Raw genomic sequence first — 24,420 nt, 5'->3', positions numbered from 1 at the left:
AAGAAAGAAAGAAAGAAAGAAAGAAAGAAAGAAAGAAAGAAAGAAAGAAAGAAAGAAAGAAAGAAAGAAAGAAAGAAAGAAAGAAAGAAAGAGAAAGAAAGAGAGGGAAGGAAGGAAGGAAGGAAGGAAGGAAGGAAGGAAGGAAGGAAGGAAGGAAGGAAGGAAGGCCTACCTCACCAAGTAGTCTTAAGGCTCAGACTAGATGACGTCTATAAAATACCTTTGCCAACTTTTAGCCTCGATGAATGGTTACTATGTAACCTCTTGGTGATGTTTCTGCAAGGTTACAGAGGGAGGTGGAACTTCCCATCTCCCTGGGGAGCTAATCCCCAGGCTGAAGAGGATACTTAGTATCTCTCAGTGGGAACCACGTCTAGAATGCTTGACCTTGAGCGTGGCCAGAACAAAGGAGTGTGTCTCCTCCTCAGAGCAAAAAGAACGAAGCTCGCGTTTCTGGCAATCAGGTAGTAAAAGGCTGCAGAGATGAGACTTAGCCAGGCTTCCGAAGAGATATAACAAGGCTAGCAGGAGCGTTTGTGTCCAAACGGTGAGGCTCTCCTCGCGTCACTGGGGAGGGTCTGGGAGGCGGCACCATTTGTCAAGAAGCCACACCTTAATTACCTGAATGTGGAGCCGGAAATTTGGAGCTTTTAAGCCTTTTCTAATAGCAAATTGTTAAGGCTTTTTCTATTGCGGAGAAATATTTGTTTCTAGTTAGCTTTAGAGGCCACAGAGGCTCACAAAGTAGGTCAGCAGCTATTCCATTTACTTAGCAGGAAAAGCTTATTGTAATGATGAGACAAATTTCTCTGCTGAAGGTCTTTGCTCCAGGAGGAACACAAGTTAGCTTGGAGTGACTTGGGAGGTGATGGACGTATTTGAGGGGTGCCGCTGTATCCTGGAAGCATCCCAGCCCTGGCAGCGGAGGACCGACCTGGGCTCTAAATTCCCTTCTGAAGCTCTGTGGTCTTAGGCAAGTCGTGTAACTGCCTTGATCTTCATTGTCTAAATGATCTACAAAACGAGGGGGTTAGACTAGATGGCCTCTTTGGATCTTTCCAGCCTAAAGTCTGGGGTCCTCTGGGCAAATGTTTGGGCCCTCTAACTATAAAGGTAGAGCATTCAAGTCCAAATAGTATCTGTTTTTGCAATGCTAAAAGCTCTGAGAGAACCTTGACGGTCTTGCTACATGCTTGTAGAAAAGAAGTACAGCTAGGTGACGCAGTGAGTAAATAGAGCACCAGGCTAGGAGGCAGAAAGACCTGAGTTCAAATCTAACCTGTAGAGAGCTTAGCACAGTTCTTGGCACGTAGGGAGTGCTATATAATTGTTAGATGGTATTTTTATTGCTATATAATTGTTAGATGGTATTTTTATTATTTTTACCTATGAAAATAAATTGAAAATACATTAGGGATACACATGTAAAATCTAGATCAGATTATTGTTTCAGGGAGCAGGGAAGGTGGGGAGGAGGGAAAGAATTAAAAACTCAATTTTTTAAATGAATGTTAAAATGTTTTTACATCTAATTTATTTGGGGGAAGAAAGTATTATTTAAAAAATATAAAGAAACTACTTGGGTACTCCCTGGGTAATACTGTGAGGCTTCCCTGCAGGGTTCAGGCAGCTCTGATTTTTTGAAAGGCATCCAAGGAAGTCTGGTAGAAGCTATCCTACTGAAAAGACCTCCCGGGCCCTTCAGATGGTCTTGAAGTGGGCCATTTAGCCAAGGTCTGAGCACTAGCCTACTAGGTAGACCCAGAGAAGATGGCCATAAAGTTGGCCAAGGGTAATGAATGGTCTGATCACAATAATCCACAAAGAGGCAACATGGTTTATCGAACAGTCATGGGACCTTCGTTGGAATCCCAAACCCGTATACCCATTGTTGAGGGCTGGATTCTTGTTGGAATCCAAGATGGACCAGAGGGTCTCAGAAGTCCCTTCCCACTCTTACACTCTGTGGTTCACTGAGGCTGGCAGATAAGGGAGGGAGGAAGTATTTACAGGCCTCTTAAATCCATTTCCTCTAGAACTTAAGAGTAGCCATCACCAGTAGAGGTCAGGACCTCCTCCCTCTTTGGTCATCTTGTCACTGTCCTGAATGTGACTGGTACTGGTGGAGTATGCTTGGGATGGTGTTTGTTCCCTAAAATGACTCAGGCATGGGTTTAATTAAACATGAGATTCTTAAGTAAAGGTCACTTTAGCAATAAAGTTCTGGCAGGTATATTAATAGATTCTTCAGAGTTGCACATGGATGGCTCAGTTGGTTTTACTGTACGGAACAAGCTCTGTGAATCAGTTTATGATTTGGGGAGCCATATTGGTGATGTGGGCAAGAAGGCATAGGAAGGATATGAGCCCCAAAGGGCATTTTGAAATAAAAAGCTCTCACATGAAGATTATTTTCTCAAAAGAACATTACAGATTCTCCCTCTTTTTCACTGAGTTAGATTCATGACCAAGTCCAGGAATTTTTTTTCAGTACCCTTCCCCCACCCTGACCTTGACCTTTCTGTAGCAAGTAATGCCACCTTAGGGATAATCTCCTTATTGGCTTTTAAAACACCATAGTTAGCTATTGAGTAGGTGAGACAGCCTGGCTGAAGCAGTAGCAAGGCACTCCAAGGAGACACGAGAGGTGGCATGTGCCAGCCAATTCAAACCAATGCCACTACCTTTCCTTTGGATCCCAATGGTTAGAGCCCAAGAGCCTACCCCAAGAACTTTGGAAAGGGCAGAGCCTCCCAGACCACTGGTCCTTTTCCCAGACTGGCTCTTATAATACTATTGATTTCCACAGGAAGTGATCCCTGTGGAAAAGGGGCTACCTTTCTTGCTACCGCCAACACCAACTGCTGACCAACTATCACTGATGCCCAAGGAGTGGCAGCATCTCCCTCCAGCCCCCCACCCCAAGACCATCTGTCCCACTTCCAGTCCGTCACCCGGGAAAGCAATTCCCATAAAGATGCGACCTGGCAACTGTTTTGTGGGTACTGAAGTCCCAGGTATCAAAGAGATCCCCAAAAGAAAGTCCTCACCATCAAAGCCCTTGTTGCTGTCATATGGGGCAGCATCAGAAACCAATAGGACTTCATCAATGGGAATGACACTAAAGAAGAAGGCTGACTCTCTACTTTGCCAATGGACCCTAAGGACCAAGGGGGCCTTTCCGACATGTTGTTGAAGCCATCTATGTGTATCTCTCCTATTGGCATGTGAGCTACATGAGAGCAAGGACTCTCCTCCATTTCTCTTTGTATCTTCAGCATAAAAAGTGCCAATAAAAACTTTTTCATTCATTCATTCAGATTCAGCCCATTCTCTTTACATCTCTCCCCAGACATTCTTTCACTGTATACTTCTCTAACTCCTCTCCTCTGCTCGATCCTTTAAAACTGGCATTTTCTAGTGCTTTGTCTCTCTGGCCTCCCTCTCTCAACTCTCTACCTCCTCCTCTCCTTTGGCAAGAGCTTCAGCTGTCACTTCTCTGCAGGTAACTCCTAAACACATAGCTGCAGCTCTGACCTCTATTCTGAACTTAAAGACCTACAACTCTAACTGTCCTTGGGATGTCTCCAATCCATGTCTTCCACCTGCCTCCAAACACAACCCTTCAAAATCTATCCAACTATCTATCTATCTATCTATCTATCTATCTATCTATCTATCTATCTATCTATCCATCCATCTATCCAACCATCTGTCCTTCTGTCTGTCCATCCATCTGTCTATCTATCTATCTATCCATCTATCCAACCATCTGTCCTTCTGTTGTCTGTTGTCCATCCATCTGTCTATCTATCTATCTGTCTGTCTGTCTGTCTGTCAGTCAATATTTCTATTTATCTTTATTCTATCACTTACTTATCTTTCTAGCTATCCATCATCTTATCTTTTTTTGCATATCATCCTAAGCAGCTTGCTACCACACACTCTGTCTATGGATACTTCTTTTTTTAAAAATTAATTATTTAATTTGTTTGTAAGTATTTTTCCATGGTTACATAAGTCATGTTCTTTCCCTCCCCCTCCCAGAGCCAATAAGCAAATCCACTGGGTTATACGTCTATTATCACTCAATACCTATTTCCATTTTATTCATTTCTGTAATAGACTAATCTTTTAAAAACCAAAATCCCAAATCCTATACCCATACAAACAAGCAATACTTCATGTTTTTCTTCTGTGTTTCTGCTCCCACAGTTCTTTCTCTTGATGTGGATAGCTTCTCTCTCATAAGTCCCTCCAAACTGTCCTGTATCGTTGCATTGCTATTAGTAGCAAAGTTGATTACATTTGATCTATGTATGCTAAATGTTAAGTTACAGATATCATATAGGATACATAGGAATAGAAACAATTTGACCTTATTAAAGCCCTCAAATCTTTTCTCTGTCTTATTTACCTTCTTATGCTTCTCTTGAATTTTGCATTTGGACATCAAATCTTGTGTTTGTCTACTCTTTTCTTGAGGAATACTTGGAAATATTCTATTATATTAAATGACCATACTTTCTCTTGAAGAACATAGTCCGTTTTGATGGGTAGCTGATTCTTGATTGTAAACCCAGTTCCCTTGTCTTCTGGAATATCATATTCAAAGCCTTCTGGTCCTTCAGTGTGTAAGCTGCCAGAATCCTACATTATCCTGACTTGGGCTTCATGTTATTTGAATTGGCTATAACATTCCTGGGAGTTATTATTTGGGGATTTATTGCATGAAGTATTCTGTGGATTCTTTCAATTTCTAATATACCTTCTTATTAAAAAATGTCAAGATAGTTTTCTTTGACAATTTCTTGTAATATGATGTCTAGGCTTTTTTTAAAATCATGACTTACAGATACTTCTTAAATTGTCTCTCCTGGGTCTATTTTCCAAATCAGCTGCTTTTTCAATAAGATATTTCATATTTTCTTCTATTTTTTCATTTTATTATTTCTTGCTGTCTTGTTAAGTCATTAGCTTATATTTGCCCAATTCAAATTTTTAAAGAATAAATTTCTTCTGTGACCTTTTGATTCCCCTTTTCCATTTGGTTCATTCTACTTTTCAATGAAACTTTTTTCTTCATCGGATTTTTTTCCCTCTTTTCTCAGTAGATCAATTCTGTTTTTTTGAAAACTCTTTTCTTCATTTGGATTTTTGTGCTTTTTTCCCCAGTTGACAAGTTTTTTTTTTCCAATTTCTTTTTAAGCTATTTTCTTTTCTCATTACTTTCATTTCTTTTTTCTCGTTTTTCTTTGACTTATCTTATTTGATTTTTTAATTCCTTTTTTTATTTTTTTCCATGGCCTGAGACCAATTCCTGTTTTTCTTTGAAGTTTTTCATGTGGTTGCTTGGATTTCACCATTCCCTATTGATTCTGTGCTTTGCTATTTGTCTCCAGAGAAATTTTCTAGGATTAGGTGTTTCTTTTGCTGTTTGCTTATTTTCCAGCTCTTTTTTTCCTGTGGACTAGGGGTCCTGATGGCTAATGATTCTGTCTCCTCTGCTGATGGTTTGCAGAACTCAGCACTCTGAGTTATTTTGCCCTGGAGCTAAGGGCTTCACTGCAGTGCAGAATTGAAATGGCCAAGTGCTATGGATTTCTGGGCCTCACTGTGGTCTGGTGCCAGGACCTGGGAATTTGGGGTACTCTGTTGTAGGTCATATAGGCAGGGTCCTGGAATCCTGAAGTTAGTCTATGCCCAGGCTCGGGACCTGGTACAGTAGGAAGTGGGGGAGGTGGTTAGCCAGCATTACTGTTTGTGCAGTTTTGCTTCTGGTTCCCCCTTATCCTGTGAAAAATCAACTTGTTCTGCCTATCTATCTTTCAAGTTGCATGATGAGAGAGAGCTCCTTCACTCCATATTCCTGTTGGTTTTTTACCCCTATCATTTTGAGGCACGTTTTAAAGATTGGTTTGGAAAAATTGTCAGAGTGGTTTCAGCTTTTGCTGCTACTAAGCCACTAGCTAGGCTCCCCATCATCTGTCTTTGATATCATCTGACTATATGTATCATTCATCTAACAATCTATCAATTGTCTATCATCTATCTGCTTATCTATCATCTGTCTACCTAACAATCTATCACCTAGACTAGCTAGCTATCTGTCCATCCACCTGTCAGTCTATCTATAAGCATTTATTAAGCACCTATTATATGTCAGGCATTGGCCCAGGTGCTGGGGATGCAAAGACAAAAGCAAAGTAATCTCCCCCCTTCAAAATCTTACATAACGTAGAGATAGAACAATATCAGAGAGTTGGGGGCAGTGTAGGAATATTGACCTAGTCCAATGGTTTTTAAGAATCCCTAAACATCTAAAAGGCCTGTGGATAAAATTTAAGAAGTCTCTGAACCTGAATGGGAAAAATATGCCTTTATTTCTACCACAATCAGTAATATCATGTATTTTTTCCAATACATTTAAAAATATTATTCTGAGAAAGGGGGGCATGAACTTTGGAAGTAGCAGTGCTGTAAAGGGGTCAAGGGAATATTAAGAACCCCTTGTCTTAGGGTTGGCAATCTTGATTACATCTGAGTGAAACCCTAGAGTATTAGATGACCATCCTCTTTCCAATAATAATGTTAGTGTTGGTGGATCTTTTCTTTATTCCCAGATTAAGTGCAAGAGGCAGAAGGGAAAGAGGGTGTCCCTATATTAGGTGCAGAGGACAGGATGCCCATGCTAGAAGGCTTCCTTTCTTGTCCTTAGGTATGGCTGACTGAAATGTGAAGCATTATCACCTAGGTACAAAACAAGTAGACAACCCAAGGGTTGCACTGGTATCCAGAGGAAGGGACATTAGGAAGATCATATAGAGATTCACCCACTAATCAAGTCTCAGGTGAAGTCCTGCCCCAGCCCTAGCCAGTTCTAAGCCATGTGCCTGAGCCCCTGCAATTTAAATAAGATGCCAAAGACATCAGAGGCTGTGGAATACCAATAGACATGTTTTGCTTAATGCTGGTGGAGCCTCAATACATTCACAAGAGGACTCTAGTTTCCAACTCCTATCATTATGTTCAAGTTCAAGGGAGACATGACCTCAGTTCCAGAAGTAGCTATAAAACAATCAGTTAAATCCCCTAAATGCAGTAGAGCTTCATTCATTCATCCAATGACCAACTTTTAATATTCAAATATTAAGGCATTAAAAAGAACTCCCTGAAGGGGCATGAGTGAAATACCCCTTCTAAATCTTCCTTTAAATTGAATCCTGTTATTAGGAACACTTGAAGTGACTGATAATACCTTCTGCTTCATAAAGGGCTAAGCAGACATACCATTTGTTTTTACAAATTAGTTGGATTTTTTTTTCTCCCAAGAATTGCTAGCTCTTGGCTTTTGGATTTCAGCTACTGCACAGTACAAATATTTTTCCGGTAATCTGGGAAACAAATTTGAAGTTTCCATGGAACCAAATTACTTTTGTACCTTGTTTAATACAATACACATCCCTGAAACATTCTGCAGTAAAACAAATTATATTTTCAATTTTCTGCAGGATTTCCTATTTTAAGGAAAACGATAAAGCTCTTTGTAAAATAAATTTTATAATGTAAAAGTCATTTGGAAATTGAATCCTTTGAGGTAGGGAATTAAGAAAAATGATAGGGATTAGACCTATTATTACATTATTTTATAAATTTAGATTTTTTTTTTGTTTGGGTTTTTTTAACCTTTATCTTCCATCTTAGAATCAATAGAGTGGATTGGTTCTACCACAGAAGAGTGGTAAGGCATAGGCAATGGAGGTTAAGTGACTTGCTCAGAGTCACATAGCTAGAAAGTATTTGAGGCCTGGGTCTGTTGGGTTTCTTTTTTAATTACATTTTTTATTTACCCAATTCATAGAAAAACAATGTTATTTTTTTAATGAGCTCCAAATTTCCCTCTTGTTTCTACCCTTCTTTCCTTCTTTCCCTCTCAGGTCCCCCCACACACACACTTTTAGAACAATAAACAATCTTATATAGATTTTACATGTGCAATCACAGAAAACATTTTTCTATATTATTTATTTTATGGAAGAATCTCAAATAAGAAAAAAAGAAGAAGAAAGAAAGTAAACTATAGTGTGTTTTGTTCCGCATTCAGACTCCATTAGTTCTTTCTTTGAAGGCATATGGCATTTTTTATCATGAGTCTCTGGGATTATTTTAGATCACTGTATTGCTGAGAATAACTAGGTCATTCACAATTGTTTAATTGCTATGACTGTGTACAATGTTCTGGTTCTGTTCACTTCACTTTGCATCAGTTCTAGTAAGTCTTTCCAGCTATTTCTGAAATTGACCCACTCAACATTTCTTCTGGCACTATATAGTCCATCATAATCATACACCACAACTTGATCAGTAATTTCCCCAAATGATAGACAAACCTTTGATTTCTAACTTTTGCTCCCAAAGGAAGAGTTGCAATAAATATTTTTGTACAAAAGGGTCCTTTTTTTTAAAAATCTGTTTGGGATCCAGATCAAGGAGTGATATCGCTGGATCAAAGTGTATGCACAGTATATTTGGGCAAGAGGGCACTATAATTGTTTTTTTTTAAGCTATTACTTAGAAATGGGGCAAAGTACCAAGTTGTTTCAATTGGCTATACACATATGCAGAACAAGAGAGATTGGGGAGGAAGGCAGGGTGAAGATGACAGGCAGCTTTCAAGCTTAGGTGACTGGTAAGATGATAGCATCCTCAATAGTATTAGGGAAGCTGGGAAGATAGGAGAGGTTTTAGAGAAAATATATGTACTAGAAATTTTCTTTTTGTAAATAAAGCAAGGAGCCCACAAAGTTGGAAAAGAGGGGATGGAGAGAAGAAAAAAGAAAGTAAGGTTTTTAATTTGTTCACCTTGTGTTCTATTTGTATCTGTTAAGCAGTGAGCCCCTTTGGGTTTTAATTTCAGATTCCATTAAATAGAAGCAGTTTGTGTGGCATGTCTAGAGTCCTTAGACTCAGGAAAATCTGGGTTCAGGGACAACTTCTGTCAGGAGTAGCTTTATGACCTTGGGCAAGTCACTTAACTCCTCAGTGACCCCAGAAAACTCCCTGAAGCCATATTTTATAAAGAATTGCAGAACTCTAGCTGAGAATCCCCTCACAGGGAGTTCATATAGCCATGAAATGATGGTCCAATAAAAAAAGTCATTAATTAGTGAGAGACAGTGTGGTATTAAGATGCTGTAATAACTGGGACTAGAGTTAAGACACATGGCTTTGATTCCTGCCCCTTGGAACAGTTGAATACAGAATATTCTATTTGTGAAGTTCTTCTCCTGGCCCTAGGGTTCTCACAGGTGTTGTTCCCCTCCTAATTCTCCCCAAATGTTATTCAATCATCTCTCCTTCATGATTTTCCACCTCAATTGCTGATTTTGATTGCAAACACCTAGTGTGGGATGGTGGCAGAATCAGAGAATCAAAGATTTTGATCTGAAGAAGACCTTGGACGAGGGTTCTATATACTTGGGATAACGATAATCAGTATAATCAGATCCCTGTGTAAACATTAATATTTTGTTTTGTGCCTCTAAAAACCTGATTCTGAGAAGAAATCCCCCTCTGAGGCTTAACCAGACTGCCAGAGGGGTCCAGTTAATGCTATAGAAGTAAAGAAATCCTTATCTCTGTTGTCTTGGTAACCGTGCTTCTGAGATGCCTCTCATGGTCTTGGGGCATTCTTCATTTGCCCTGGGCTCATCTTCTGGTGGGCTTGCCTTAGGTTCTGATAATGCTGCATTAAGGCAGCCAGGGAGCATCATAGACAGAATGCTGCACTAGATAAACCCAAGTTTGAATCCTGACTCAGACACTTTATTGACTCTATAACCTAGAAAAATCACTTCTTAATCTTCCTCAGTTTTAGTTTTTTCACCTGGAAAATGGGGATAATAATAATAAGGATAAAATGAGAGGAGTCCCTTCCTCCCAGGGTTGTTGGGAGGATCAAATGAAAGGTTCTCTAGGAAATGTTTATCGCATTTAATCCTTACAACAACCCTGAGCTATAGTTGCTGTTATTATCATCATTTTACAGATGAGAAAACAAAAACAGAAAGAGGTTGAGGCTTTCCCAGGGTCACCCAGCTAGCAAATGTGGGAAGCTGGAATTAAATTCTGGTCTTCCTGATTCTTGGTCCTGTGTCTTTATCTCCTGCACCATCTTCCAAAACAAAAGAACCTGATGGGGTGTTGGGCAGCCTTGAGAGAGGCATCATTTCTAGGAATAAGGACATGTTCACATTGCCAGGACTGGACCTTGGTCATGTGGAATACCACAGTTCAGGTCCATAATTAAGAAAGATATTGGCAGTCTGGAGAATAGTATACAGAGAAAAGAGCTCCAGAATGGTGGAAGGTCTCTAAATTCATGTCCTATCAAGTCATGTGAAGCCACTATGGATGTTGAAGAGAAGAGGGTGATTCAGGGTGCACATCAGAGCTGTCTTCATATATCTGAAGGCAGGTCATGTGAAACAGGGATTAAATGATGACATTGTCTGCCTGTGCCCAGAGGGTAGAACCAGGAATAATGGAGAGAAACATCGAATAGTCCGATTTCAGCTCCATGTCGGGAAAAAACTTCCTAACATGTGGAGATGTCCAAAAGTGGAACAAGCCATGACAAGGGTCCTCCCTTCTCTAAGCAGCTAGACAATCACTGGTCAAGCACTTTATGCCATGGGTTCCTTTCATATATAGATTAGTCTAGATGGCCAGTAAGGTTCCTTCCAACTCTAAATTCTACAATAACTGACATTTAATCAATGCCAGTTAAATTGAATCATATTGAATCTCGAGTCCATTAAAGTAAGTAAATATTTAAAAGAAAAGTAACATGCCACATGGATTAGTATTGACCCTTAGGATATGAACAACAAACGAAATCAATAAAACTTAAAAATAGATTCAAGAAAGTCCGAGAACTGGACTTGTCCAAACTACTGACAGCCACTCCCAAGGGTGCCATCTTGATGTCACAGGTTGACATGGCAAAGCGTGTTGTCAGTGTCGAGTGGATCATGGACTTTAATGGAATCTTATCTAATCCAATCCTTAAGCACCTACCATGTGCAAACTATAGGATACAAAGAAAAAATGGAGAAGAGTCCTTGCCCCCAAGGAGTTGGGGGAGAGGGTGGATAGTTCCCCTGTAAGTACCCAAGTATATACGTGACCATTTGAAGAGGGACGAAGTACTCCCCTGGTTAGGATGATAACTTCTGGATTGCATTACATTCTCTAGATTAAAAATTCAGTGGCAGAGTTGAGGTAGCCAGCATCTCAATCACATCCGACAGAAATCCAGGGACTCTCGTGATCAGTAAATGTTGCCCCGCCAGCACAGCATTATGCTCTTGTCAATTAGCTCCGTCTGTTTTGGATTAATGAGGTCAAGTGGTTCCCTCAGTTCTTATAGCAAGTAATTCCATTAGATGAGATCTTCCTTTGAGTAGCTTTCCAATTTCAGGAAGAAGATCCTGAATTTGTTGTTCTTGTTCAGTCATTTCAGTCGTGCCCAATTCTTCATGACCCCATTTGGGGTTCTCTTGGCAAAGATATTGAAGTGGTTTGTCTTCTCCTTCTCTACCTCATTTTACAAATGAAGAAACTGAAACAGCGACTTGGTGAAGTCATTTGCAAACCATGACTTAGCGAAGTGACTTGCCCAGAGTCACAGCTACTAAGTGTCTCAGGCTAGATTTGAACTCGGGTTTTCCTGACTCCAAGCCAGGCACTCTATCCAGTGTACCCCCTAGCTACCCAAAGATACAGACTAGAAAACTCTTTATTTCTTGAAAAGATAAAATTGATTCTTGCATTATCAACTCCTCAAGTCCTGCCTCCTACAGGAAGGCTTCCTGGATTCTACCATTAGTTAAGTCCCAAACTTCCCAAACTCCAATAATTCCTTCTTCTCTTCACCATAGGCTAAATGGAACTCGAGCTTCAAGTTCCACCTCCTACAAATACTAGCGAGTTCCATTCTTTCAGTGCCCTAGTAAACTCTCCAAGACTAGAAGCTAGAGAGAATGGTTTGATCTGGAAAGATCACAGGAGTTTCCTCTCCTAGGAATGTGCTGTACCCATGAAACCACAGGTCTGGTACCCATTCCCAATAGTCTATTTGTAGCCAGAGGTCCAAGAGCATCTATGGAGATTTCCTTCATCTGAGGTCTACATATCCTGAGCTAGAAAATTTTCATTTAGAGCCCCGTAGTCTCCTATTTCAAATAAGATTCTTTTGGGGGATGTAGTGGGATGGGAGAATGCCTTGTAGTGGTTTTGATTACCAAATGTGATATTTACCTGCCAGGATTAGCAGGCAATTATCAGCTAAGTAGTGCAGTGGAGTGCCAGACATTGAGTCAGGAAGAGTTTAAATTCTGCCTCATAGCTAAGTGGCTTTATATTAAAGGGATTTATATAGCACATTAAGGTTTGCAAAGTTGCTGTTTAAGTTGTTTTCAGTCATGTCCAACTCTTCATGACTCCTTTTGGGGTTTTTTTTGACAGAGATTCTGCAGTGCTTTGCCATTATCTTCTCCAGCTCATTTTACTGATGAGGAACTGAGATAGTTCAAAGTGCTATAAAAATATTGGCTCCTTGGATCCTCATAACAACCTTTTAAGGAAGGTGTTATTTTTAACCCCCATTTTACAGATGAAGAAAATGAGGCAGACAATATTCTTGGAAATTAAAGTTAGACAGAGGTTACACTGAGTTGCCACAGTGGATGGGGTTCCTAGTTTTTCTCTTTGGGGAACACTTTGGGGAATCTGCCAGATTCTAGACAGTTCGGTGGACAGACCCTATCTTAAGGTTCTTAAAGTCTCCTGCATAGGAGTGACAGACAAACAGCCATGCTGAGGAGAAATGGACCAGATGGGTACTTTCCCTTGGGTAAACCAACAGCCAGAAACTTCTGCAGTGTCTTTTTTTTCTCAATCCAGAGAAATGGATGTCAATGCAAGAGAGCATGAAACACAATTATCTAGCTTCTCAGGGCCTCGGAGAGAAAGGAAGAGAGATGGGGGGAGGCGGGGAGGGGGAGGGAGAGAAAGAACGAGACTGTGGTTCATTCAACCATTTTGGTTTATTGCACAGAAGAAAATCAAAGAAACATTCAAGGTGAAAAAATGCATTGAAAACAGCTGGCACATTAAAGAAAGAGACTTCTCTCGACTATTAACAATACTGCCTTTGTGATTCTGGAAGTCATTATCTCCAGGGAGTAACTGCTGTGTAAACCCTGATTTCTGCATTCAAATGGCTCCTTTGATAAATCTGGTGATCTACATTTTGTAAGACTTTCTAAGAACTAGACCCTTTCACTTGGGAGCTTGTCCCTTTTCCTTCCCTCCACATAAGATTCCTGGCTCAAATACTCCTTCAATGAGCCAGTGGCTTCATTGATCTCATTCCTCCTTTGATGCAGACCTCCACTCACTTATTCATTCATTCTCATCCTATGAAAGTCTAACCATCTTCTATCATGGCTCCTTCCTAGCACAAATACCAAAATTCGGGAAGATTTCTATAGGAGGGTATGTATAGGTGTACATGTATATACAAACGCACAAATATGAGATATATGTATTTACACACACATATACATTTACATATTGTATAATATGTACACAATACATATATTTATGTTTATGGTATGTCACACATATACACACTAATTCCTGGCTCATCTCCCTCCCGGGAGTATTCTGAGGATCAAATGATGAGATAGTGTGTGCAAAGTGTTTTACAACATTAAAGCACCTTGTCAGTACTAGCCAGATTCCCCTTCAGCCCCTGGAACTGTGTGGCCAGTTCCTTGCACTCACCATTCACCTTCCTCCTGCACCTTTGGGTCACTTGTATCTGGGACTGTTCAGGGATTTGGGCGTTCTCAGATTCACAGCCCTGTAATATAATATCTCTAGGTAGAAATTGTGCTAGAAGAAGGGCACGTTCCCCTGGGAGAGCGGAGCAGCGTGGGATCCTTAAAATCGTTGCCTGGCCTCCCAAAGACAATCCATACTGTTCTCTTCCTCTCATTCACTTCTGGACTCAACTCATTTCCCCCCCTTTAATATCTGTCACAGGTATAAGAAAAGCAACAAACTACTTGTGGAATGTGAGAGTTGGAGGGGACCTCAGTGACCCTCCCACCAAATGGCAGCCCCATTATACATACTAACAAGGGGGGTCCAACCCCGACTTGGAGGCCTCCAAAGAAGAGAGCCCCAGCTCCATAGGCTGCCCAGTCTAATATTAGCATCTAATAGCTCACATTTATACAGCATGTTAAAATTCGTAAAGCACGTTGCCTGTATTATTTAATTGATCCTCACGAGAGTCAGCCCTTGTGAAACATCCAAAAGCATTTCTCCTTCATAAAGTCCCAAATGGACCTCCTAAAATCACGGTTCCATTAAAAAATGTGTCATGTAGCTCTTTGCTTCAGTCTTATCAGTCTACCATGCAGTAACAGCATCCAGGATAATAATGATAGTAAGGACATTCGCATAGTGCTCACTCTTTGTCAGACCCTGTGCTGAGTGCTTTACAACCACCATCTCACTGGAGTTTGACAACAACACTGGGAGGTAGGTGCTCTCATTATTCCCACTTTAGAGATGAGGAAGCCAAGGCAAACAGAGGTTAAGTGACATCCTGTAGGGAGGATCTAAAGCCAAATTTGACCTGGGATCTTCCTGACTCCAGGTCTAGAACTCTGTGCACTATGGTACCCCCTAACTGCTGCCCATGAGGTCAGAGAAGCCATTCTTTGCCCTTGAAGGAAGAGCATGTGGGATGGGGCTCCCTGGACAAATACCTGAAGGTCTTTGGGACACATTCTCATCAGATGGAAGAGAAATCTCATCACTGGTCTGTTTCCCACTGATGGACCCATCTGAAGACCTTTCTGTAACTGTGAGAGGGACCCACAAGGGGAGCCTGCTTAGTTTGACTGAGCCACATGGGTGAGAAGCACTTAAGAAAGTGCCCTGTCTAAGGCTGGCCAGATGCCCAAACATATGGCTTGAGGTCCTCTGGGGAAGCTAAGCGGGGGAGCCAGAAGACACCTTTCTCCCTCCAGTGAGTGGCCCTTATACAGTGGTGGGCTTCAGGACCCCAGCTCTTCCTGTTTCTTGAGGAGTTTCTTTGAGATTTACTGAGCTCTCAGGGCACATCTTTGAGTTCTTTACTGAAACATATTCCAGGCATTTCTGAAGTGGGTCCTAATACATCACTGTATACTCATCGTGGAGGTAACAGTCGTTGGCTGAATGGAATCCCATTCTGTTCTTTTTGCTGCCTTTTTGAAGGCAGCAACTGTATTCTGGGCCTCATTGACAGGTTTTATTGTTTCTCTTGCTCTCTCTGGCATTCTGGAATTTCTCCAACTTCGTGATCTTTAAGAAAAAAGAATCCTTGAAGTCTCCTTTTCCTCACCCCCATTTTTTCCTCTTATTCCCACCTCCAAGGCTTCACCCCATCTCTCATCAGAATACATGTGTTCTTCAGAGAATCACAGAATTTCAAAGTTGAAAAGGGCCATTTTGCCCAAGCCAAAAGGGAAAGAATAAATACCCCTGAGACGTATCAGAGAAATGATCATCCAGCCTCTACTTGGATACCTCCAGAGAAGACGAGCCCACCACCTCTTAAGATAGCTCCTCTGGCCAGGGACACCTCTCTAGAATATGGAGGTTTTCCTGACGTTCAGCCTTAATTCACTTCTTTGTATCTTCTGCTCCTCAATTCTGGTCCTGTGTCCTCTGGCTCAAAACAGATTAAGTCTAACTGACAGCCCCTTGATTGCAAATGGCACAATTTGAACGATGACAGAATGGAATCCAGGATTATTTATTTGGCTTTTTCATTTATACACAATTTTAAACTTTTCATATCACTTATTCACTGGCCCTCCCAGTATTTCATTGTTCTAGGAAGAGTGAATATTTTTTCTTTAACAATTCAGGGTAACAAGGATGAAGCTGGGGCAGCTAAGTGGTACACTGGATAGGGTGCTGGGATAGGGGGTCAGGAAGATCTGAGTTTAAATCCATCCTCAGACCCTTACTAGCTGTGTGACCCTAGGCAAGTCACCTTGCCTATTTGTCTCAGTTCCTCAACCATAAAATGAGCTGAAGAAGGAAATGGCAAACTGCTCCAATAACTCTGCCATGAAATACCAAATAGGGTCATGGAGAGTCGATACAACTGAAACAACTAAAGGACAATTATTCTATTAGTGTTTGACATGTAGTGAGTGTTTAATGAAAACTTAAGTTGGGAAACTTTTCTTTTATGAGGTGGAAGAGTATTTTTTCTATGTCTGCAGACACCTGCCATCTGTCTCCAAGTCTTACTATAGCTGTTTGTTTTTCTGGGGGCCGGAAGCAGAGGAGACACCAAAAAGCGTTAAAATGTGTATAATGTTTACAAAGCTCCTTACCTAGGCTATCTCAACCGATCCTCTCACCAACACTAAGAGGTAGGTGCTATTATTGGCCCTAATTTATAGCTGAGGAAACCAAGACAGACAGAGGTTAAGTGATTTGCCCCAGGTCAAAAAACTAGTAAATGTCTGAGGTGGTAGGATTTGAACTCAGGGTTTCTTGACTCCCAGTCCCACTCTCTATCCACTGAGATCTATAGCTGCCTCATAAAATGCCTTATGTGGAACTGACACAGATAACTGATCTAGGTTTCCCAAATCTGAAAACAGCCCAGCATGGTGGAATGTGTGTGTGTGTGTAGTGGGGAAAGAGGGGATGTACTTGGAATTTGGAAATCTGGATTGAAATTCTGCCTCAGATGCTTCATCATAAGAAGAGCTAGTTTTAGATTTGGAGTTAGAGTAGCTGGCTTCAGATCCCACTAAAGCTGCTTCCTACCTGTGTGACTGCAGGTAAGTCATTTACCTTCTTCATCTGTAAAATGAGAGAGTTAAACTAGATGGCTTCTTATTTCTCAAAAACTTAGCACAATGCCTAGTACATAGGTAGATATTTAATAACTGTTGATTGATTGATTGATTGACCGAGAAGTGGCTCCCAACCTTCTCTCAGAGGCAGAGCTGGGGAATTGATAGCTATTTGGGCAGCCGTGGTAGCCTTGACCACATGTACCAGATCAGTGGCTTGGAGAAGCCAGTTAAGGACCCTGAGCTCATAAATCCAGGGCTAGACGGGACCTACCCCAGAAACCAGGACGTTCAGCTTCCTAATTTTTCAGGTTCCATTAGAGGGGTGCTATTGACCCAAAGTCACACAACTGGGCATGGCAGAACTGAGATTCTGTGACTCAAGTTATAGCGTCATAGGTCTAGAGCTAAAAGAGACCTCCCATATAGTCCAGCCACTTCATCTTACAGGAAAGGAACCCAAGAGCCAGTGAGGTGAAATGACTCACTCAATGCCACACAGGTAATAAGTGCCAGAGGCAGGTCTGAACCTAAGTGCTCTAACTCTAGAGTCAGGTTTTTTTCTACTCTCCCTCACTGCCCTCCCAGGAAATGATGGAGGAAGACAATTACTTGTAGCTCCTGCCTTCTGAGCTGGCAAGGAAGTGAGAGATTAGAGGTGTGGGAAAGACTAGAAGAAGACTACCCAAACCAGGACAAGCAATGAACAAGGCACAAACAGGCATTCTCTAAATGTCACAGTGAATGGCTCTGAACGTCAACAGTCCTTATATCCTCAGCCTTTCACCGAGAGGGCTGTTTATCAGAGGAGATTGTTCTTGTATAAAAGATGGCATTTGGGAAACCAAAGCATCTCAAGGGAATGACTCCAGATGGAAAACTCAGCTGACCTCTGATGGTCAGGAGATGATTCTATTTGAACAGTGTCCTCAGAGCCAGATCAAAGATGACTCATCTCCCCCAACGTTCTTGACTGACTCATGGGGCTTGGACGAAGGCGTGGGCAATTTACAGCGGACTGACCCCTGTCGTGATTCTTCTCGTTCCCTCTGGGGGTTGTGAACACAAATGATAAAATATCTATGACTGGCCAAACACACAACTAGCAGTCGAGTTAATATAAAAGCCTTCGGGTATAACCTATCATCCCAATAAGCAAATCTTTATCAAGGGTCTCTGCCAGGCTCCGTGCCAGTCCCTGGGGATAAATCTGGGCACCCAGCAAATACTTTATACTTCCTCAGTATTGCCCCAGGCATTCCCATTTTAAAATTCAAGACTCATTAGTGAAGAAACCAAAGTGATACTTACTTCTTCTGGTGGTTTATGGTAATAACAGAGGGATAAAAACTCCCCCCAAAGAGCTTAGACTCACCTGTTCAACATCTGAGGACAAGGCTGAGTAGGGTCTGGATGCCAGGAGACAGTCCCTGGAGATGGCAGAATGGCATTGACCTTAGTCACCTATAGCAGCCTCCAAGCTTGTTGGTCATAAGCTTTTGAGCTCTTCCTTATAATGGTGGGTCCTTGAGGTTTAATAATAGGTTTCAACTTGATTCAATGAGTGACAAGTTTCCTCCAGCTGATCCAAGTCACCCAGTTCAACTTAGAATAAAAGCACAACTCACACTCAGTAAAACAGATCCCAGATTGTATCCATTGGTCTTCAGAAGGCTCTGAGTTCTCCTAAGAGCAGAAGTCCACTTGATATTATTCTTATAACATATCTCATCTTTACTATCTTTGTAATTTAGGGCTTGTTTATGTGACCAGTTTAAAGGCTGAGAACTTCACTTTGTTGTAATCATTCTACCCTTTTACACCCAACCTGAACCTTGGGAAGATATATCTCTGTAGCAGTCTTTGACATTTTAATAGGGCTGTAATCTCATCAGTGTAGTAATTCCATTTGGTGGTACAGATCACAACCCCTGCACCCCTGGTCCATCCTTAGGTGACTCTTATCTATGTCCCCCCCCATAAATCCTCCATTAAGGATCCACCCAGCATGCTCAGGACCTTCCTTGAATTCTCCTTGAATTAGTAGAAAGAATTCTGAATTTGGAATCACCTCCAGAGGACTTTGGTTTGAATCCCACTCTGTTACTGTCTGTGATTTCAGGCAATTCATTTCACATCTCTTTGCCTCAGTTTCCTCATTTATAAAACTGGAGCCGTATGACCTCTAAGGAAATATCCAACTGGGACTAAGATCCATTTCCTGGCTAAGTCACTCATTAGCTGTGTGACTCTACTGATCGAGCTTCAGTTATTTCATCTGTTAAATGAGGGAGTTGGCCTCGATGGTTTCTAGGGTCCCTCAAAGGTCCCTCCAAGCCATAAATTTACAGTTTTATGATTCTCTGAAAAGAGGGAATGTACAAGGTGGTGAGTCTTTGATCATTTATAGGAGCTGGAATTTCTATGGCATGGATATCTCTCCTCAATGCCTCATTCACTTATCACATTTTGTCCATGTTTGCTAAAAAATCCACTGTCAAAGTACCTACTCAATGGACTGGAGGCTTCAAGAATGTTTGGGGACATTCAGTTCAGTCAATATTTATGAAATATGACACACCCCATCCCCAGGTTTCAGGCATGGCATTCATGCCTGATATACACAGACCAAAAGGAAAATGAGCAAGGCACTTAGATTGTTCTGAGGCCACGTCCTTAGAGAAGTAAATCCCAGGTAATTTCAAAAACAGCAGCAATATCATTGGGAGTGGGCTAGCTGGGGAGGGTCATCCACAAAAGCCTTCTATAGAATCTAACAGCAAAGCTTGGCTTTGAAGGAAGCTAGAGATTCCAAGAGGCCACAGTGACCAGGGAATGCTACTATTCCCAGAGGGGAGGCTGCTCTTCCCAAGGTAGTACTAGGGCTTAGCTTCCGGTGGGTGGCAGTAAGCACTGGTTACTAGGGAGAGGGAAGACCCCTTTTCTACTAGGGTGCCTACCTCAAAGATGGCCACCAGGGTAGGCTTGAGAATTCTATAATTCCCAAGAGCTTTGGGTTCTACTTCCTGAGTTCTCTCTATTGGGGACCAAGAGAAGATGGTCTTGGTGATGGTTTGACCCACCTGCCACATGCCACCTCCTCTCTCTCCTTCAGGCTATCTTGCTGCTCCACCTAGGTTGGTTTGCTTGCCCTATTCATGTCAGGGGACCATTTTAGCAGTCTCTCATTCTCACTAGATGACAAATTCACTTCTCTGTATGATCACACATGTCCTCGTGCTCCTTCTTGCTCGTTGTAATCCCAATAGCTAACATTTGCATAGCATTCTAAAGTTTATAAAGGTCTCTCTGAATATCACACCGGCTTGATATTATTATCATTATCCTCATTTACAAAGGTTAGCTGACTTTTAAGGAGCTAGTAAGTATCTTAGGTCTTCCTTTCTCCAAACCTCCAAACATTCTCTCCTCTGTGCCATGTTGCTAGCTACAGGTCATAGCGTAGCTGCCATCTTTTCCTCACATCCTCAGGTTCTCTATCCTTATTGGCCTGAGATCATTGTGTCCCAGGATTTGTAAACATATTGTATCATCGGGGGCAGCTGGATAGCTCAGTGGAATGAGAGCCAGGCATAGAGATGGGAGGTCCTAGATTCATATCTGGCCTCAGACACTTCCCAGCTGTGTGACCTTGGGAAAGTCACTTGACCCCCATTTCCAAAAAAAAAAAAAAAATATATATATATATATATATTCTATCACGGAGAGAAGATCAGTGTTAAATAGAGAGACTTCTGCTGTTGTCAGTAGCTATGTAGTTTCTCACATATCATCCAGCCTAATCTTCTTCACATGCCTTATTCTAGCTCCAAATCATTATCCACTGGCAGTGCCCATCCAAGATATACATACATATTGATGGACTATGTCCCATGGCTCTACATACAACTGCCTGTTGTAATCTGAGCAATGGGCATCTTTATCCATTTGGTTTTACTATTGAAGATGGTCAAGCCATGAATATAGATTTCACTAAAGAGGCTCCATAATGTTCTGAGGCTTGCGAAGCCTTGTTGGCTATAGTATTCTGATGGCTTCTGAGGGTAAAGGGAACCTATCGTGCTATCCCATTATTGTGATAATTATAGGCTTAGTTCTTTAACAGTACAACAGACATCAGTCAGTAAGGGTTAGTCATCATGATGAGTTGAATTAGCCCATCCTGTTGTAGATGTGATGAGTGGAAGCAATGAGAATAACAGATTCATAAAGTCTTAGAGCTGGAAAGGACCTTCAAGATGATTGGGTCCAATGCCCTCATCTTATGGGCTTCATGTATATGTATAGTATATGTGTATATGTATGTATAGTGTATATGTGTCTGTGTGTGTGTAGGTGGGAGGGGAGGGGGTGTCTTAAGACCAGTCTAGCCATATCCATGGAGATTCATCACCAGAAAAATTGGTGGTTACCAGGTGATTGGATTGGACTTTTTTTTTTTAACCTGAGTCTCTTTTGATATAAGGTAAAAGGTGCAGATGGCTTCCAGTTCTGCGTGGCTTTTCCCCCATTTCTCTTTTAATCACTAAGCAAGCAGAGATGCAGAGACCACTTGGAATGTAACTGAATCTCTCCACCAAGCCCTCTGAGAGAGAATGGAGATGCCACTCATTCTGGGGAGATGTTGGAAAGAGCCTCTAAATTAATTCAGCATGTGCTTTGATGAGAGGGTAGCCTATTGTAGTGGATAGAGGACTGACCTGAGAGTCCAAGTCTCTCACCTTTGACACATACCCACTATGTGACTCAAAGCAGATTACTTAACCTCTCAGCCCTCCAGGAATCTCTATAAGGGTAAAATTATCCATTTACATCAGAAAATGGAGCTTCCAAATCAGAAATTACCCACACTATTGAAATCATCATACGTCCACACTCCAAGGCAAATCCCCCCACAAATATACTTTTGCTTTTTATTTTTTATTTAACGTTCTTTCCCAATTACATATGGAAACAGTTTTTGACAATTGTTTTCTGATATTTTGTGATTTAGATTCTCTCCTTATCTTCATCCATCCTCCCTGAGGCTATAAGTATTCTAACAGAGGTTATGCCACTGCTTTCATATGATACATATTTCCATATTGCTCGTATCTTGACAGAAGGTACATATCACACATTCAATAAAAAACTTGTGAAAGAAATAAAATGAGAAATGGCATGCTTTGATCTGCAGTCAGATTCCAACAGTTCCTTCTCTGGCTGTCTATAACATTTTTTAATCATTATCTCCCTTGGAGTTATTTTAGAACCTTGTTTTTGCCGATAATTATTTTGTCCTTCACAGATGATCACAATATTTCTGTTACTGTATACACTATTCTCCTGGTTTTGCTCACTTCACTTTGCATCAGTTCATATAAGTTTTTCCAGGTTTTTCTGAACTCATCATTTTCATCATTTCATGTATCACAATAGTATTCCATTATAACCATATGTCACAATTTGTTCAGCTATTCTTCATCTGAGGAACATCCCCTCAGTTTCTAATTCTTTGGCACTACAAAAAGACCTATTAAAAATATTCATACAAGTACGTTCTTTTCCCCCATCTCTGATGTCTTTGGGATACAAGCCCAGTAATGGTATTGCTGAGTCAAAGGGTAAGCACAGTTTTATGGCCCTTTAGGTGTGGTTCCACATTGCTCTCCAGAATGATTGTATCATTTTACAATTCCACTAAACAGTGTATTAGTGTCTTAATTTTCCCACATCTCCTCCAGCATTTATCATTTTCCCCTTTGGTCATATTAGCCAAGCTGGTAGGTATGAGGTAGTATTTCAGTTGTTATGATTTGTGATTCTCTAATCAATAGTGACTTAGAGCATTTTTTCATATGATTACAGAAAATTTTAATTTCTTCCATCTGAAAATTGCCTTCTCCTCCTCCTTCTCCTTCCTTTTCTCCCTCTTCTTCTATTTCGCTAGAATATTATCAATTGGGGAATGTTTTGTATTCTTATAAATTTGATTTGGATCTCAATATAGTTGGGAAATGAGGCCTTTGTCAGAGACACTTTCTTTCCAAATTGTTGTTAGTTATACTGGTTTTGCATATACAAAAACTTTTTTAAATTTAATGTAATCAAATTATCTATTCCTTTTTTTGTAATATTCTCTATGACTTGTTTGGTCATAAGTTCTTCCATCGTCCATAAATCTGACAGGTAAACTTTTCCATTTTCCCTGAATTTGTTTGTTATACCTCTTTATTTCTAGGTCAAATAGCCATTTTGATTTTATCTTGGTGTATGATGTGAGATGTTGGTCAATGCCTAGTTTCTGTTATATCATTTTCCAATTTTCCCAGCAGTTCTTGTCAAATAGTGAGTTCTTCCCCCCAATAGCTTGGATCTCTGAGTTTATCAAACACTAGGTTACTAACAGCCTTTAACTTCTTCTTCTTCTTCTTCTTCTTCTTCTTCTTCTTCTTCTTCTTCTTCTTCTTCTTCTTCTTCTTCTTCTTCTTCTTCTTCTTCTTCTTCTTCTTCTTCTTCTTCTTCTTCTTCTTCTTCTTCTTCTTCTTCTTCTTCTTCTTCTTCTTCTTCTTCTTCTTCTTCTTCTTCTTCTTCTTCTTCTTCTTCTTCTTCTTCTTCTTCTTCTTCTTCTTCTTCTTCTTCTTCTTCTTCTTCTTCTTCTTCTTCTTCTTCTTCTTCTTCTTCTTCTTCTTCTTCTTCTTCTTCTTCTTCTTCTTCTTCTTCTTCTTCTTCTTCTTCTTCTTCTTCTTCTTCTTCTTCTTCTTCTTCTTCTTCTTCTTCTTCTTCTTCTTCTTCTTCTTCTTCTTCTTCTTCTTCTTCTTCTTCTTCTTCTTCTTCTTCTTCTTCTTCTTCTTCTTCTTCTTCTTCTTCTTCTTCTTCTTCTTCTTCTTCTTCTTCTTCTTCTTCTTCTTCTTCTTCTTCTTCTTCTTCTTCTTCTTCTTCTTCTTCTTCTTCTTCTTCTTCTTCTTCTTCTTCTTCTTCTTCTTCTCCCCTAGAATATTAACTCATTGCCCTAAGGCCAGTTCTTTCTAACTCCATAGATGGAACTTTAAAAAAAAATCTGCCAAGGCAACCAGAATAGCCCACTGAATCATGGTTTTTTTCTGTTCTGCTGCCCAGCTATAAAGCAGTTACTCACTTGAAGCCTTCCATGTCCCCTGAAACAGAACTACAATTAGGAAAAGGGATCAAAGGCTGTTCTCTCTGGCAGCACAAAGGCAGAGACCCAGTCTCTAGAAGGACCTTGGCATCCAGATGTGCAATGACCAGAATCCAAAAAAAAGATACTCTGGATTTCAAAGCCACCCTATCAATTCAAAGATATCTTTTATAGGTTCAATGAGGAACATAGACTTGGAAAAACTTTAAAGATGGAAAAGACCAGAGGGAGCCCAGAGAGATTGTGATGTGCCCATGATCACCTAGCTAGTTAAGGTTAGAAGGTTAGAAGTAGGACAATGTTTATTTGATCAGGTTA

At 40.8% G+C, this 24,420-nt stretch overlaps 1 protein-coding gene across 1 annotated transcript in view; it reads left to right on the top strand.

Annotated features, from left to right (window-relative positions):
• Positions 1-2,881: 2,881 nt before the first annotated feature.
• SGIP1 (SH3GL interacting endocytic adaptor 1) overlaps positions 2,882-24,420 on the top strand; it is a 169,263-nt gene continuing 147,724 nt past the window's right edge. Inside the window, exon 1 of the mRNA XM_044674763.1 lies at positions 2,882-3,017. Coding sequence (XP_044530698.1) covers positions 2,882-3,017 — 136 coding nt within the window. The remainder of the gene's footprint in view (positions 3,018-24,420) is intronic.

Source organism: Gracilinanus agilis, chromosome 4, assembly GCF_016433145.1.
Source record: "Gracilinanus agilis isolate LMUSP501 chromosome 4, AgileGrace, whole genome shotgun sequence".
Lineage (NCBI taxonomy): Eukaryota > Metazoa > Chordata > Mammalia > Didelphimorphia > Didelphidae > Gracilinanus > Gracilinanus agilis.
This window is presented reverse-complemented; position numbering and strand designations above follow the sequence as displayed.